Consider the following 13246-nt stretch of genomic DNA (forward strand, 5'->3'; position numbering starts at 1 on the left):
AGCACAGAAGTATGGAGATGTTCCCGATGCAAGGCTGTAAGGACTGTTTGAATAGTGTTCAAATGGGCTTTGCACTGATTGAAGCCGATCTCACTTCCATCACCCACCCAACACTTGGGCTGTTTTTGGTTTGAAAGAAAGGTTAAGGAAACCTGTTTGGCAAAATTGACATCAGCAAAACCAAAATTTTCCAATTTCCATTGCATAGAAGATCGGTCGGTCCAGAAACAAATCCGATATAATAATTTAATTTCTACAAAAACAGATATAATAACTATATTTAAAAATATAACGATATATAGAAAATTTATGAAAGAATGGCATTATCTTTAATATCCTATATTTATTGGATTAAACAAAAATAAGAATGACAAATAAGAACATTTTTCTTGGATAATAATGCAAAAAAAAGGAGAAAAGTGAAGTCATATCTAACCCGTAACCCTTTGATTAGGTCAAAAAATACAGTTCAATTGGCTGGATAATCGAGTTGTTGCTGAGCCAATGACTTTTTTTTTTTTTTACAAATAAGCAATTCAATGGTGAAATGAACCCAAAATTCTAGCCAGATAACAGATCAACTGGTCCAATTGGCCAATCTATACTAATAAAAGTGTGAATACGTCTTATTTTATGGAATTTTTGTTGGACAGAATTTAACTCTTGATCTTTTGTTATCATGGGTAAATTTGTACTTTAATAAAAAAAGATTTTATTGAGACAATAAACCCAATGAGCAACATCTATGCATAGAAAATTTAAAACATCATCTATATCTATACTACTATTAAAAGTGTGAAATTTGAATAACCACTTCTCTCCTTATTTAAATTTCCCTCATTAAATCTTATATTTAAGTTATTAACTCCTATTAACATTCATTGATCTTTTCGAATTTTATACCCTAATTTTTTAATTTGGTCCCTCTCTGACTGTAATGATAGAAATGTAATTTGAATAACCACTTCTCTCCTTATTTAAATTTCCCTCATTAAATCTTATATTTAAGGTATTAACTCCTATTAACATTCATTGATCTTTTTGAATTTTATACCCCAATTTTTTAATTTGGTCCCTCTCTAACTGAAATGATAGAAATGTAATTTGAATAAACACTTCTCTCCTTATTTAAGTTTCCCTCATTAAATCTTATATTTAAGGTATTAACTCCTATTAACATTCATTGATCTTTTCGAATTTTATACTCTCTCTAATTTTGAGAATAAAAAATGTAATTTGAACTAATACATTTCTCCACATTCAATTCCATCTCATTAAGTCTTATATTTAGAGTATTAACTCTATTATTTCATTGAATCCTATATTAACTAACCATATTAAAGAAAAATAAGCGTGATAAAGAATAATTGTTTTATTGGTGATAGAAATAAAATACAAATTTAAAGATAACCCAAAATTGGAATTGTTTTCGTATTTGGTGGAGAATCAACAATTCAACCTTTTGGATCAAACTGTGTTCACCTTCGATGTCATAGTTAATCAATAACAAAACTTTAAAAAATATGAGAACATACAAAGTATAAAAATACAAAAAAAAAAGTAGTAGAAAACATTTGGGCACATTTCTAATATTGTATACTCACCATAGTGTGATAAATAAGAATAATTTAAATATACAAATATAAAAAAATATAAAAAATTTGAAAATATATTATTTACTAACATTATAATCATCATCACCAAAAATTGCCACATACAAAGTAAGTGCATAATTAGTACTTTGATAAAAAATTAAAAACACTTCTACTGACAATCTAACATGGTTATTTGACTAAATTTCTCACATAGTAAAAAGGAAAAGACCGGGTAATTGTGGCAAATATGCTTAATCTTGTTTGCTATGCTGATTAGGTACAAGCCTTTCTTGTAATTTTTCTTATCTCAGGTTATGTGAAACTCACATAGAGAGGAAACATCATTTTGGCATTTCCGTTGTTGTATTTCGATTTTGCCTATGTTGGTGTGCTGTTTGAACAACAAAACACAATGAACAAGAGAATTCAAATCAGCCCCTCACAACGCCCCCACATCCCGCCCTGTAATATTTCCCAATAATAATACGAGAAAGGATGATGTCATCAGGAGATGTTCTCGATACACGGCAGAGATGTGCTGTGAGATGTTGTGGGGGGCTGATTCGATCTCTGAACAAGGGTGAAATGTGGCTTGAAAGGTGATGTGGCAAAAACATGAAACTCAGCTTCCACCGGTGACCGGTCAAAAGCCTGAAAAGCAGGATTCCAAATTTTCAACAACTATCCCAACATCCCCGAAAAAAGTAGTTAATATAACTTTTGTTGTCCATACCGGCTTATTGTATAGCCCTTAGCCTTTACTTCACCTTCCCCGCTGTATGCCCACTTCTGGAATCTGGATACGGCCCTAAATGACAAGCTTCCTACAATTTTCTACTTTTTTATTCTTCAACTGGAAGCTCTGCTCCAATCACATATTGACAACTGGATATATGATTCAGAAAGCACGTTCTTATGATCTTATCTATTATATGATGGTTGATGCAAACCATCAAACTGGAAACATGGCAATGTACTGAGGATGATGCCGATCTCATGAATGACAGAAGAGCTTTCGTTTTGGGCCCCATCTGGCTCTACCTAACAATACAAAATTGGGCCCCACAGAAAGCTACTGGAAAATTTGGTAAATGAGCACAGACCGGATTGGGCTTTTTCCTGTTCATGGTGTAGTTGATTTCACAGGAGTACGCTAGAAGAGTGGTGGAGTCAATCTCAGTTGACCCGGATTTTACCCGTTCACTACATGACCACTTCCATCCGGACCAATTCAAACCAATTCGACTCGAATCTGTCTCTCACCTCTCAGCTGTCAAACAGTGTTGCTACCATTGTTATCCTTAAGGATGCAAAAGGATTGGATTCAAATCGGATATGTCTACATCCAAATTTCATTCATTAATACTTGGACTTGAATCCTATCTCATCAGTCAGATTCGGATTTGGATTTCATATATCATGAATAAAATGATTTAAGAATAACTTCTATGAGATCTGAACCTGTGACTCTTTAGTAAATCATACAACATTCACACCAACTCTAATAGATAATATTAATTCCATCACATGTAGATGTATTCACATATTATCAAATCGGATTGGGTTGGGGGTGGATCCATATTTGATCCAATTAAAAAAAAAAAAAAGTAAAATAAAATGCCTAAATAAGACCACCACTCCTGTCCTGCACAAGCTGGGATGAGCTTGAGATTAACTTGATTCCCATATGCATCAACCACACAGACACACACATAGAGACACAGTCGTGCTAAAAGGCGAAAAAAGAAAAGAAGAAGAGAAAAGAAAGTAAGATGGTGAGCACTGTAGAACCATGTAGCCTTGAGAATAAAGATATATGAATGAATACTCCTTAGAAAGTTAAAGAAAGACATCAACATATAGAAGTGTGATGGGTTGTCATGTTTTATGGTAGGTGACTAAACAACCACCTTTGAGTTCACATGCCATATTCTATATTATAAAATGCTCAAGTCTCATCAACATTGTTTCCTCATTACTTGATAACTCATCCAAACCTAGGAGTCTCCGATTCCAAGGTAGAGCAACCAATTTACAAGACCTCTCGTGTTCTCAAGATAATCTAATTACTGTAACAGAACAGAACACTTCCAGTAGAAATTATCTGCCTTGATTTAATGGCTTTTATTTGCTAAAAGAACTTGGAGAATTTAGCACATCCCCTTCTAGTATTGTTGGTAGAACTCAGCTATCTTCCCTCTAAAGATGAATTCAAATCCCATAATTAGGATGCATCTGTCAGAGCAACAGGTTAACTGAATTCAATAATTTGAATAAGCTCTACCGAAATAAGAAGATAAAGTAGGTTATCCCAGTTAAAGTTAATGATGGAAGTAACCAACATGGACATTGCAATGCAATGGTATGAGTATCTGTCTCATCTGTCTCAAACATCAATGGATTTGCATGGATGAGCTTGAAATTTGACTCTGCTTATCCAAGACAGAGAGAAAAGGGCAATCTGAATTTGCATTGATGGCTGTAATCAGGGAAAGTTAGACTGAAAGAAGAAATGTAAACGCCAATTACAGTATATAGTTTCAAATTGAGACATATTGATGAACTTGAAATATTGTGACAATGTTGCTTTATTCTCAGATTGGAAAACATAGAAGAGGAAAAAGGAAAAAAGAGCTCAAGAACCAGGATAAGAAAAGTAAAATGCTACTTAGAAGCTTTTAAGCAGCAAAGAGAACTATTACTAATTACCTCCATAGGGCATATTGTTGAATACGTAAAGAATTAATGAAATAATATCCACCAACTTGTCTGTACACTCTTGAATCTTCATGAGAACCGCAGTAAGCATCAGTTTACTGGAAGTAAGCATCAGTTGGAGATCATACCTACCATAGCCTCATGTTTGTGGTTGCTTCCAACCCACCATGGGTTAAACCCAACGCGGCCACTGGAATCTTCCTCAATAGGAGCAGGGAGATTGAGATCAAGTAGATCACGAATCTCAGGAAGCTGTTGCTGAATTACAATGGTCTGATTGCCTCTGGCTTCAGAGCCCCCAACCAAATGGGACCGTTTGTGGCCACCCAAAGCTTGGCCTGATGAGAAAACCTTGAAGCAGATTGGGCACTCATGCCCCTTACTCTTCTTTGGTCCAGAACTTGCCTCCACACTGGCAGCAACATCTCGATCTATAATGTTCTCATTACTGCAAGACCTAACAAGCTTACTGTCAGCTGTTGGCTCAGGAGAAGCATCTGTTTCAATGCTATTATCACTGCTGTCAACCTTTGATGCAAAACATCCTTTGACCTTCTTGTGGCTGGCCCTGTGGCCTCCAAGAGCCTGATAAGAATGGAAGATCTTGTTGCAAGTAGTGCACTCAAACCTGCTTTTCTTTTGACTGTCTCCGCAGGCTTCAGAATCCAAAGCATCATATTTTTTCTTCTTGCAGAAGTCTCCTCCCAATTCAGGAACATAAGCATCAGTTCTGGTTCTCTTGCTCGAATTGTACTTCTTATACTCCCAATTAGTCCGATCCCTTCCAGTTTCCTTAGTAGAACGTTTCCCCAATTCAGCTTCAGAATACTTCAGTTTACCCTTCTTAGGACTGAGCTTGTTTTTGTTACAGGAATCCTTCCTTAATTCCATATCTGACAACTCAAAGCCAGCTATTTTATCCATCTTAGGCTTCTTAAATTCATCATCCATGGGAAACCCAACAAGAGAAACTTCGGATTCCGCTTTCTTGATCCCACTCCTCAAAACCCCAGAATTGGAAGCACCACATTCAGATCTTCCCTTCTGAACATGAGCATTCTCAGGATCTGAAGCACCAGATTCTAACCTTCTTTCTCTTGGTTTCTTCATCTTCATAGTTTCATCTCCATAAGAAGTAAAACCCGTGCCTCCTTTTCTAGTAACCTGCTTATGGAAACCTGATGATCTAGCTTCTAAAACTACAGAATTATTATCAGAATACTCTGCAACCGAATTCAATCCACCCCAATGACCCACATCCCTAGACAGCATCATCAAACATATGGCCACCTCTTCTTGTTCTTGCTCAATATCCGAGACAGAAGAAGAAGCGTTAGCAAAAGAGAAAGAAGATGAAGTTGAAATTGTCTTGTACCTCATTCTTCTTGATCTCCTCCTCCGCCTCGGGGCGGCAGCTTCGTTGTCAGATTGGCTGTCCATGACCAGCTTTTGATTTTCATCGGTCCATGAATCATCCTCCAAGCTTTCGCAGATCCTCTCTCTCTCGGAGTGACATCTCATGTGACCAAAGAGAGCTTTCCATGACTGAAAGCCTTTACCGCATTCTTTACATGCCTTCCCTTCACGCAGAGCACCGTCTTTTGAACCCGAAAGCCTCCAAGTCTTCTTGGGATTCTCTCTGAGGCCATAGCCAACATGACCACCAGCTTCAGAACACATGTAGTTGTTACTGTTTCTTTCGCCGTTCACAGAAGATACCTTTTTCCTGGTAAGCTTCTCGTCAGTTTCAACTGAATTCATCGTCATATGAGACCTCATATGACCTCCGAGGGACCTTCCACAGGAGAAAGTCTTCTTACAGAACTTGCATAAATGCTTCTGTTCTTGGTGTTCTTCCATCGACTACTTCGGCAGTAACAATACCAAAAATCGAGAAACCCAGATCAGGAAACCAGATGAGAGCTCAAACCTAATGGAGAAGTCCAACAGAGTGCTTCAATTCCGGCCTCCTTCCATCGAAACAACCTAAATGCTAAACAAACAGAGGAAACCACATAAGTTCAGATCAGACGAGCAAAGAAAGAGCTCAAATCTGTTAACAAAATCGAATCAGATCACGGGTTTTTTTAACTTCTTTAACTGATCAAAGAAGAACCCATCTCGGATTCCGAGGTCACTGTGACCAAGAACAAGATCTGATGCACATAAAACCACTGAAATCGGTACCTTTCCTCTTACTCTCCCTGGGCGGTTGAAAATCAAATTCGAAGAGATGGGTCCGTGACATTAGTTGTTGAAAAAAAAGAAGCAATGAATAGGCCAGAGAAGAAATTAAAACTATAAAGAAAGAAGAGAGCTTTCTGCTATCGCTCTGTCCCTCCCTCTTCTTTGGTGCTGCCTATGGCTATATTTGGAGGAGAAATCCATGCATGGAAGCAAAGAAAAAAAAGAGGAAAGGAAAGATTAGCAGCACGTGTACACAACTGAGAATCCTACGCCATTCCATCGTACGGCTGGAATTTCTCTATTTCAGAAGCTCTGGGCCTTGGAGAGCCCACTTAGAACTAACTACCCCCAACCATTTCTTCCCTTGTCTTGCTCTCCAGACCCACACAGACACAGGTGAGGACGTCAGTGGTTCAAAACTTCAAATCAATTGTCCAACCGTTATTTTTGTAGACTTTCTCATTTTTTTTTCCATCCCTTTACCATTTATTATCAATAAACACCTACTTCTTCAGTTTTTCCCTTTATTATTCTCTTAATTAAATCACTGTTTGCTAACATCTGCCATGTTTCAAGCTTACCCAGAATTTTAATTTATATATTAACTCAAGATTATTGAGTTTTATGTGGTTTGAAGACTTTAGAAGCAACCCAGAAAATGAAAATTAAAAAAAAAAAAGGCAAAGAAGACTTTGGAAACTACAACACAAAGCCCCTCTTTGATCTTGACTATTTTATTGATGTTGGGTTTCTGAGGAATTTGGATGTTTGTTTCTGACGCGCGCGCATACAGTATATCCACTGATACCTTGTCACAGATTGGCCAACAGCGCTGGGCGCTAGGATCTGACTTCTGAGAAACGGTGCCGGCCTTCAATGCTCTAACCGTAAAGAAAGTGTCTTGTGTAAACAACTGTCAGATAGAAGTAGACTTTAATGGGTTGATGGGGTTGGTTCCCTCCTCCCGTCCTCCGGTCTTCCTCAGCCATCTCCGTGGAAAACCAGACCGAAGGGTCCGAAGCCCCCCACATGCGAATGCGAGGTCTCACCACTTAACTGTATAGGATTGTGTCAAAGAGGTCGGCTCTCATGCCAATTCAAGGTTGGATCCGAGCAATGAGCAGAGCACAATTGAATGCCACAATGTGGCACCTCACATCCAGGCAACTTGGTTAAATCATAGCTCATTAATTCTTTCTTCATCTTGACGATATTTGGCTGGAGTCAAACATGTCGCATTGCAGAGTTGCAGTACACCAACTGGCCAAACTTCTGAAGAACTGCTCATTCTCGCTTGCATTTCTGATCTTCTCTCAACAGTTCCAACCTCCAGTTTTAACTTTTAATTGGTCTAATCAAACAATCAGTGTTCAATGTTATTTGGGGTGGACAGAGAATGAACATATATAGAAGCTCAGTTCAAGAAAGAAATTGTTCAATTTTTTTTTTTTGTTTTTTTTAATTGATGAACAGGGAGACCTTTTTGGGGAACAAAATGATTGAAGAGGGGTTTGGTGTATCTTTTGCATCTTTCAAATATTTGAACAATTAATTATTTTTTATTAATTTTTTAGTGTGTCTCAAATAACAAATACTCTTATTTCGCCACCAAAAAAGAACAGAAGAAAAACTGTTTGATGCCTACTTTTCTCTAACACACAAGAAAGATGATCGAGTGGAGTGTAACACAAAATTACTAATGGAGAGAAGGTTGGAAGTTGGAACTCACGCTTCTACTTGCATATACTTAATATTTGATAAATCACAGTTGGTATAAAGAGATGATGGAAGGTTGGTACTGGTGGTGAAAATTGCCACGTGGCAAGCATATTTGTGAATCATATAGGAATGGACCCACTTTCCATGCACAGTTGCATACCGTATTTGACACTATCTTACATACCGAGTCAACACCTTCCATCAATGATGCTTGCTTACATTGACAGCTTGACCTTTTCCCAGGAAAGGTTGCCGCGCACTGTCCTCTAGTATAAACTATTAACATTCTTAAGAAGAGATCAAGATAAGATGCAATATTTATACTTCTTGGCCCGACTAGCCTAGCTCTATTTCCAGTCTTGGACGACCGTCTGATCAGGTTTTTATTTTGTCGCATTTGGGTCCAGAATTTCATAGCCCTGAACCATTTTCACCCACGCGTCATGGGCCTGATTCGGGCTATTTTTTGGGGTCTCTTTTTCTGGAGCCTGCTTATCTCTTTTACTTGAACCTTGGCCGGTTGCCGTGATGGCCAGCTTTGACCTGATCGTTCTCACCTTTTCACTTGACTTCACTGCTTGAACTGGGCGTGTGGGCCGTGGGCAATTGACCATACATCTAACATCAAAAGTTTATGAAGAAGTTTCTGGGCCGGGCCAAAAACTGTGTTTTAACGTGTTGCCATGATTGAATGGGTTTGGTCCCAGCTTACTTCCCAGAGCGAAAAAATAGGCCCATGATTCAAGGGCGACCTTTCACATTTAATTATTTTGCAGAGATATAGGGGTTGAGTAGCTGAATGTGACAGCTGACGAAGCAACATTTTAGCCACGTGTCCTACTCTGCTTGAGGTGCCAACGTGTCGTGGGCACATGGCATGGTCCCATACTGTTTTCTTATTTGGTTAGTTAGAATCAGGCCAGCCTGAACCCAACACGTTGCATTTTTTTAAGGTAACAGCAAAGTGGATACACTGCTTATATTTTATACACAAAACTTTGTAATCAATTCATAGCCGAGTTTTGGTGGTTGGCCTCCTAGGCAGTTGAATCAAGTAATGAGTAGTGACAACACTGACCCACAAAGCTACAATTTGAAGCTTCAAGAATATAATTCACATAGGGACAAGAGAATCTCTCAATTAGGCCCAAAGTACTTAAAAATAAAAATAATAAAGAAAAGAAAGCTCATTGACTAGAAGACTCTCTGGTTGGATTTTTTCTGTGGTAATACATATAAAGGTGCATGTGGACTAGATGGATCTTTATGGTGCTGTTGTTTTAGGCAACCATCACAGTAATTTGTCTCTGAACTTTTTTAGTAAAACTATGGTGTGGGTTCAAGTAACCAGAATTTAGATCGAGTATGACTTGTCTTTTCCAAGTTCTTTTTTATTAAAGCAAAAAAAAAAAAAAAGAAGAAGAAATTTCCGATCCTTCGTTTGGATTGACTGATTGAGAGAGAGAGATATGTTATTCATTCTTTCAGAATTCTGAAATGGAGTACAGTCAACTTTTTTTTTTTTGGGTAAAAGAAAATTTTTTTTGGTAGAAAACAGACAATACAAAAGGAAAAGAAAAACAAAGCAACAAAGAAGAGAAAGAAAACAAAATGCTAAATTAAAGATTAGAGGAGGGGGGAACTGAGTCAAACACTGCTGCAGGGGGGTTTTGATGGTGGAAAGATCCTTCGGTACCAAAGAGGCCAACCACCCCGGGAGCGCTTAAGAAAAAAGAAAACTGTTATTTAAGCCACGCTTAGCTGTCTCATGAGCAGCTTCATTCACAAGCCTGAGAGTCCAATTGAAACTAAAGTTTTTTCCTTCTCCAAGAGTAAGGATTGCTTTACAAATGAAGAGGAGATCCTTATGGCAAGAGACACTGAAATTTCTTGCAAGCTATCAAATTCAAGCACAACTGAACTTAAGTTCTGTTCCACTACAAAATGAACAGTTTCTAGTAGGCTCTTTGCTTCTACTATCAAAATAGAAGAAGCCAACAAAGGGCCACCTCTCACACACCAACAAAAACCAAAAGAATCCCTTGACAAAAAAACAAAAGAGGCTTTTCCACTAAATAAAAAGCCACAATCAACACTAAATTTTAGATATCCCTGGATCAGAGGATGCCAAGAAACTTGAGAGACTTCATTTGTTCTAGTATGCAAACAACTTGTTGATATCTTTTGCCAGTGCTGAGATGTTTCTGCTATTGATATGCAAATAGAAGAGACCACAAACCAGATGATAGGAGATTCATTATAAAAAAGGAGAACATTCCTATCTTTCCACACGTGCCAAAGACAAATGACAAGGTTTATAACTATTTCTCGATTTGACTTAGGTCTTTGACTGGTACTGTTGAACCAGCTATGGAAGGGGGTGTTATTTGATAGACCATAAGGGTTTGATTCCCACTCTAGCCCCCAACCAGATGCACCTAGCTCTGTTACAAAGCAAGAGAGCATAGGAGATAGTCTCAGGGTCTCTGTTGCATCTACGACAGGAAGGAGAGTTAATGATTTTTCTCTTAAAGAGGTTATCAGCTACAACAATACCGTTATGAAAACACCTCCAGATGAAGTGTTTAATTTTTGGTTCTACGGGTAGATGCCAAATTATATTCCAAACCTCTTTATCAGTTATTGTGTTACCCTCAGTTCTACTGGAACTTTTGCTCATCATCACATGCTCTTTAGTCAGGAAGTAGGATGATTTCACCATAAATTTGCTTTTATCATTTAGAGCCCAAATTAATTTATCCTCCCATTCAGGGTTAACCAAATATATTTCTAGGATCTTTTGTGCCTCAAAAGGGGTGAATAAATTGTTGATTTTCATGACATCCCACATTCTCTCTTGTTGAAGAATCAGATTTGCCACTTCTACAGGACAATCAGGACTAGGCCTCGGACCCATTGGTTTAAAGCCCTCTAGGCCAAGAATCCAAGGGTCAGCCCAAGGATCTATTCCAACTCCTCTATTAATCTTCCAAACCAGACCTTTTTGAAGGATTTCCTTGCCTTTTTGGATGCTTCTCCAACCCTAAGATGGTTGCCTCCTAGGTTTAGACTGAAGATAGGACTCTCTTGGAAAGTGCTTGGCTTTTAAAGTTCTTTCCCAAAGGCTTGATGAGTTTGTACAAAGTCTCCAAGCCAGTATTGCTAGCAAAGCAAGGTTCTTTCCTAAACCCCAGTCCACCATTCATTTTGTTTTTACTAATTGTATACTAAGAGGCCCATCTAACTTTTTTATTGTTGTCCTGATCTCCCCACCAGAATTTTTTGTGAAGTTTTACAATGTAATCGCATACACTCTTTGGGAGGAGAAAGCATGGCATACAATGGGTTGGGATTGTTGAAACCACAGATGTCATGTGAACTTTTTTCCCTTCTTGTAAAAGAAAGGTTCCTTTCCAACTCTCAACTTTACTTGCAATTCTTTCCTTCAGAAAATTAAAAAGGTGACACTTCTTTCTTCCTATTTCGGGAGGGAGACCCAAGTAAATGGAGGGATTTTCTACTCTCTTGACCTTTAAGAGTCTAGTCATTACTCTTTGGAGTCTTGGGTGGAAGTTTGAGTTAAAGAAAACTTTGGACTTGTTGTAGTTCACTAGTTGACCGGAGGCTCTCTCATATAAGGATAGAGCATTAAGGATAGCTCTTCCTTCTTCCAGATTTGCTCTAGAAAAGATGTAGCTGTTGTCAGCAAAGAACAAGTGACAGAGGAGAGGGGCTTGCCTGCAGATTTTGATTCCAAAAATGATTTTCCTACTTACTAAGTTATTCAGTTTGGTTGACAGAACATCAAAGCATAATAAGAATAAATGGGGGGAAAGGGGGTCTCCTTGTCTTAATCCCCTTTGGGGGTAGATTTTTGGCAAAGGCGATCCACTGATCAAAATTTGGTAGGTCAATGAAGAGACACATTTCATTACCCAACGGATCCAAGTATTGCCAATGCCCATAGTCTCTAAGGTTCTTTGAAGGAAAGTCCACTCAACCATATCATAGGCCTTACTCATGTCAAGCTTTAAGGCCATAAACCCTGAAGTAGCTTTTGTGTCTTTTGTATAATGCATCACCTCATGGTAAAGGAGGATGTTATCAGTGATAGCTCTTCCAGGGATAAAAACACTTGGTTTTTAGAGATTATTGACCCCAAAATTTCTTTCAACCTATTTGCAAGGATCTTTGCTATGATTTTATACACAGTATTGCATAGACTTATAGGCCTGAACTGAGCAGCTAAATCAAAGCTTTTAACCTTTGGGATTAGAGTAATAAACGTGGTGTTTAGGTCTTGGTCCAGATCTAAATTTTGGAAAAAGTTGCAAACCTCTTTAAGCACATCCACTTCCCCAGTATTTCTAGAAGAAAAAAATTGGAAATCCATCAGGCCCTGGGGCCTTCCTAGGGGTCATTTCGACGAGAGCCTCCTTAATTTCCTCAGAGGTTACTTCCTTCTCTAACAGGCAGTTATCCTCACTAGTGAGTACAGGTTGAATATGATCAAGTGTTGAATCCAGATCCATAGGGTTACCTGAAGTGAAGAGATTTTTAAAATGATTTACCAAAATTTGTTTGATATTCTCCTGACCCTCCTCCATCCACTAGCCATCTTCATCCTTCAGTTTTAAAATTTTATTTTTTTCTCTCCTTTTGATGGTGGCACTATGGAAAAATCTAGTGTTTCTATCTCCATAGGAGATCCAATTAGCTCTGAATTTCTGAGTCCAAAGCATTTCCTCTTTTTTCAGAATCAAATCTAATTTTTCTTCAATTTCATTCACCCTCTGCTGGTTGTAATTTGATTCTCCTTTTGCCTGTTCCTGGCAATGCTCTGACTTAACACTTTGTAATCGATCCTTTATGATTCTAAATTCCATCTTTTTCCATTTTCTAAGAGTATGACTAAGTTTACTGCACTTCTTGAACATAGGTTGAGGGATTGACTACTCATTCCAACATTTACTGATGACATCTCCACACTTCTCATGCATGACCCACATTTCCTCAAACCTAAAGGG

General features: G+C 38.1%; 1 protein-coding gene across 4 annotated transcripts; it reads right to left on the bottom strand.

The window, feature by feature from the left end:
- Positions 1–3395: 3395 nt before the first annotated feature.
- LOC148863267 (uncharacterized) lies at positions 3396–6858 on the bottom strand. Of its 4 annotated transcripts, XR_016109277.1 has the most exons (4): positions 6501–6858; positions 4305–6306; positions 3938–4074; positions 3396–3830 (listed from the first exon to the last, which is right to left on the bottom strand). XR_016109277.1 is itself a non-coding variant. In XM_088975387.1 (2 exons), the coding sequence occupies exon 2, from the start codon at positions 6171–6173 to the stop codon at positions 4425–4427; it is 1749 nt and encodes a 582-aa protein (XP_088831513.1). In that variant the 5' UTR covers positions 6174–6306; positions 6501–6858; the 3' UTR covers positions 4131–4424. The 4 variants fall into 4 exon arrangements, 1 of the variants encoding a protein (XP_088831513.1); XR_016109278.1 differs by lacking the exon at positions 3938–4074; XR_016109276.1 differs by having other exon boundaries at positions 3396–4074.
- Between the last annotated feature and the right edge of the window lie 6388 nt (positions 6859–13246).

Source organism: Nelumbo lutea, chromosome 3, assembly GCF_056320005.1.
Source record: "Nelumbo lutea isolate HS-2025 chromosome 3, American lotus-T2T, whole genome shotgun sequence".
NCBI classification, from domain to species: Eukaryota; Viridiplantae; Streptophyta; class Magnoliopsida; order Proteales; family Nelumbonaceae; genus Nelumbo; species Nelumbo lutea.

Bases quoted from the DNA above. Each gene is read 5' to 3' on its own strand.
- LOC148863267 (XM_088975387.1), bottom strand. From the start codon at position 6,173: ATGGAAGAACACCAAGAACAGAAGCATTTATGCAAGTTCTGTAAGAAG.